This window comes from Anopheles ziemanni, chromosome 3 (assembly GCF_943734765.1).
Source record: "Anopheles ziemanni chromosome 3, idAnoZiCoDA_A2_x.2, whole genome shotgun sequence".
In the NCBI taxonomy this organism is placed as follows: Eukaryota; Metazoa; Arthropoda; class Insecta; order Diptera; family Culicidae; genus Anopheles; species Anopheles ziemanni.
The window spans coordinates 69,162,977-69,166,408 of record NC_080706.1 but is presented as its reverse complement, the minus strand read 5'-3'; the positions used below and the strand labels follow the sequence as shown (position 1 = coordinate 69,166,408).

At 37.4% G+C, this 3,432-nt stretch overlaps 1 protein-coding gene across 1 annotated transcript; it reads left to right on the top strand.

Moving 5' to 3' along the window:
- The first annotated feature begins 1,859 nt into the window (after positions 1 to 1,859).
- LOC131285367 (platelet-derived growth factor receptor alpha-like) lies at positions 1,860 to 2,896 on the top strand. The gene is made up of 3 exons (XM_058314220.1): positions 1,860 to 1,989; positions 2,074 to 2,756; positions 2,828 to 2,896. Exons 1-3 carry the CDS (start codon positions 1,860 to 1,862, stop codon positions 2,894 to 2,896), a joined length of 882 nt encoding a protein of 293 aa, XP_058170203.1.
- The last annotated feature ends 536 nt before the right edge of the window (positions 2,897 to 3,432 follow it).

Genomic DNA, 3,432 nt, shown 5'->3' with positions numbered 1-3,432 from the left:
TGACAAGTGAATTGATTTTGACTGGTAATAGAGTGGAAAATACAAGAAAAATGGAAATAAGCAAATTGGCTCTGTTCATCGTGTTTGAACTGCTGATTGGTAGGCTGCTGCAGAATTTTTGACAAAACTGTTCCTCTAATTAAGTATATTGTGTAGCTCAAACAGGACTGACGATTGGTCAAATTTCAACTGATAGATATGGTTCGTCTACGTGGATAGACAGACTTCGAATCGTCCCAATCAACAGTGAAACCACCCTCAAATGTGTTAATGAAAAGATCACAGACAACACGATCGTTAAATGGTATTATCAACTTAATTATCGTTTAAAGTTTGTTGAGGTTTGTGAAATGAAATTGAAACAGCTTGATAAGCCTCAAATACATAGTTCATCAAGTAACATAAAATTTTTATTTTGCAGGTGAAACAAAATGATCTATGGTGGAATGTGTCTATTCATAACAAAGTACTTACTATTCACAAGATAGAGAGTACAAAATCAGGGATGTTTGCGTGTTGCACACTGCATAAAATCAAGCAATGCAGCATAACGCATTTAAGTGTTGTAAAATTCGTCGAAAATTCTAACCAACTTACACCCTACACAAGAAATGGAAGCAATCAATTGATTTTAAAAGGAAATCAGCCATTTCTAATATCAGTGTATCATGGCGAATTTAATATGGCTGTGGAAATCGTTAAGATACCAAATGTTTCTCTTTGTGAACACTTCAAAAATACAAGCTTAACGTACGACAAACGATCGTGCATGGGAAAAAAAGAATACACGTATCGCACAGATTTTAATGTAGAAAACACTATGATGGAAGAAAGCGATTGGTTTCAGATAACAACCTCGTACGGTGGTATTGTCAGTTATTACAGCTTTCAAATCCTCATACATGGTGAGTGAATATTAACATCGTTGACTCTTATATGTATCTTTTTCAACAATATTCTGGGGTTTCAGGGCGACCGAAAATAGAAATGCTGAATGAAAAAATGCGAACCAAGAAATCTGTGGAATTCGTTTGCCGTGGACATGCTTATCCTCCACCAAACATTGAGATGAAATTTACGCCTTGCTACACAAATGAGTCAGACTCATACGAAAAGGAGACGCCTTCCCAACTAACAGACTCGAATGTAAGGTGAACAATAGTTTTCTAAGTCTCCCGCTTTAACTAGACTTTTAGCTGCCCAATTTCTGAATCATAAAAACATTGTAAAAACCAATTAATCATTATAATATACTCTTTACACATTTGATAACAACCAATAGCGTAATAGTCTCGTGCATACCGCTCTACTTTTTATGTCATTTTTTTTCGTTGCAGATTGTAGCAGACTCGATTGTATTCGCTGCCACTTTAACTGTTTCTCCTCCAACAACCGGTACTGTGACATGCAACGCGTTCAATTCTGAAGGCAACGACTCGGGCAGGTTTATGATCAATATCAAAAACAACTTAACAGTCTTGGAAAAAAAATTGTTCACTATCGAAAACAACGTAACTAATATAACCCTTGAACACAGTACTCACAATAGAACAAATTCTGTCGATGATGTATCCATTCGGAGTCAAATGATCATTTTAGTCTTCGGTGTAACAGTATTTCTTGTAATTTGTATCTTGCCAATTGCCATCTGTAGACGAAAAGCTCCCAAAGTGACATCAAAAGTGAATGAAACGAAAGTTTCGTCGAACTCTGAGCTGATCATACCTCAGAAGAAAAGAATCAAAAGGGAAGACTTGATTTTCGGAAGACAACTGGGAGAAGGAGAATACGGAGTTGTGTTGATGGCAAAGGCAAAAAACATATTACCTCATGAACAAGAAACCACCGTAGCGATCAAAATGATGCGTTGCAACGACGACGAGAGAATCAAAAAAGCAATGCTCGCAGAGTTAAAGATCATCATCCTGATCGGCCAGCATTTGAACATAGTCAACTTTTTAGGAGCTGTTGATGATAAAAATCAAAACCGTAAGTGTGAGACAAAAAAGACAATATAATAAACATATTTCAATTCCTTTGAAAAGAGAATCTAATAAAAATCTCTCCTCACAGACGACTTGATGATCGTGTTGGAGTACTGTCCCTACGGAAATATCCTAGATTTCATACGCATTAACAAATCAAACTTCATATATTGCTCGTCTCAGTCGCTCGAAGCATGGAGAACAGATTCGACGATTTCCGATGTGATGACCTCTGAAGAGGGATTATTCAGAACGCGATTCAATACCAAAGATCTGATCTGCTGGTCGAAACAAATCGCGGACGGTATGGCATTCTTGAAATCCAAGAACGTCTGCCACGGTGATCTGGCTGCACGGAACGTGTTACTCTGCGAGAAGAATGTTGTGAAAATCAGCGATTTCGGTCTGGCACGGGCATACAATTACGGTGGCTACTATAAGAAAGCCGGTAAGGATCGCCTGCCCTATAAATGGTTGGCCTTGGAGAGCATGTCCCACCAGATATTCAATGTCGCTACGGACGTATGGTCCTACGGAGTGTTGCTCTGGGAGGTGTTCTCGCTGGGTGTCACTCCTTATCCGGGAATTCCACTGGATGATAGTTTCTACACCCTGCTGTTGGAAGGCTACCGGATGGAAAAGCCAAGATATGCCAACGGAAAGATTTATGACATCATGTGCATGTGCTGGAAGGCGGATCCCAAACTGCGACCGTCGTTTGCTAACTTGGCCAACATGTTCAATGCCATGATACCTTCAGATTTGCAGGATGTAAGTGACCTTTTTTCTGATTCTCAACTCATATTACTAAGCAACTGTAATTTCGTTATTATTTTTCCCAGCACTATATGTCTCTGAATGATCCGTACAATGACGAAAACAACCGCTGCCTCAACGATGACAATCAATGACAATGAAAACATTTAACGAAATTATTTTATTTCTATTTTATATTTTAAACGTAAAATATCAACACAGAAAGAGAAATAAGTTCAGTAAGATTCGGAACATCTTAGATCGTTCAATAGTAACAATTATTTTTAGTTCATTCCTTTAGTTTTTCTGAGCCATAACATAAATCAACTATTTTAAATTTAAAAAAGTATATTTACTAATCACGCAAAATCCTATCATACACATTGGACATTGTACGAGAACATACTTGATAAACCACTACGTCAGCCACGTTGAAACTGCTTTCTATTTATTTTTACCGAGCGATTATTCATAATCAAACAACACAGTAGCAACACATTCTACCAACAGCTTTTTTGCTACTTATCGGCAAAGTGTAGAATGCAGAACCAACAACGAATAGCTGATTTTAAAGCTTTTTTCTAGATAAAATTCACCCACGAGCGCCTCTTCAATCGTTTCTAAAAGTAAGTATTTATCTTCTTGCACGCAAGAAAAACAGTACAGTCACATTATATTTTTATTAAAATAA

Coding starts and splice junctions, on each gene's coding strand:
- LOC131285367 (XM_058314220.1), top strand. CDS start 1,860: ATGATGCGTTGCAACGACGACGAGAGAATCAAAAAAGCAATGCTCGCA. Junction 1,990..2,073: donor TGATGATAAAAATCAAAACC/GTAAGTGTGAGA, acceptor CTCTCCTCACAG/ACGACTTGATGATCGTGTTG. Junction 2,757..2,827: donor TACCTTCAGATTTGCAGGAT/GTAAGTGACCTT, acceptor TATTTTTCCCAG/CACTATATGTCTCTGAATGA.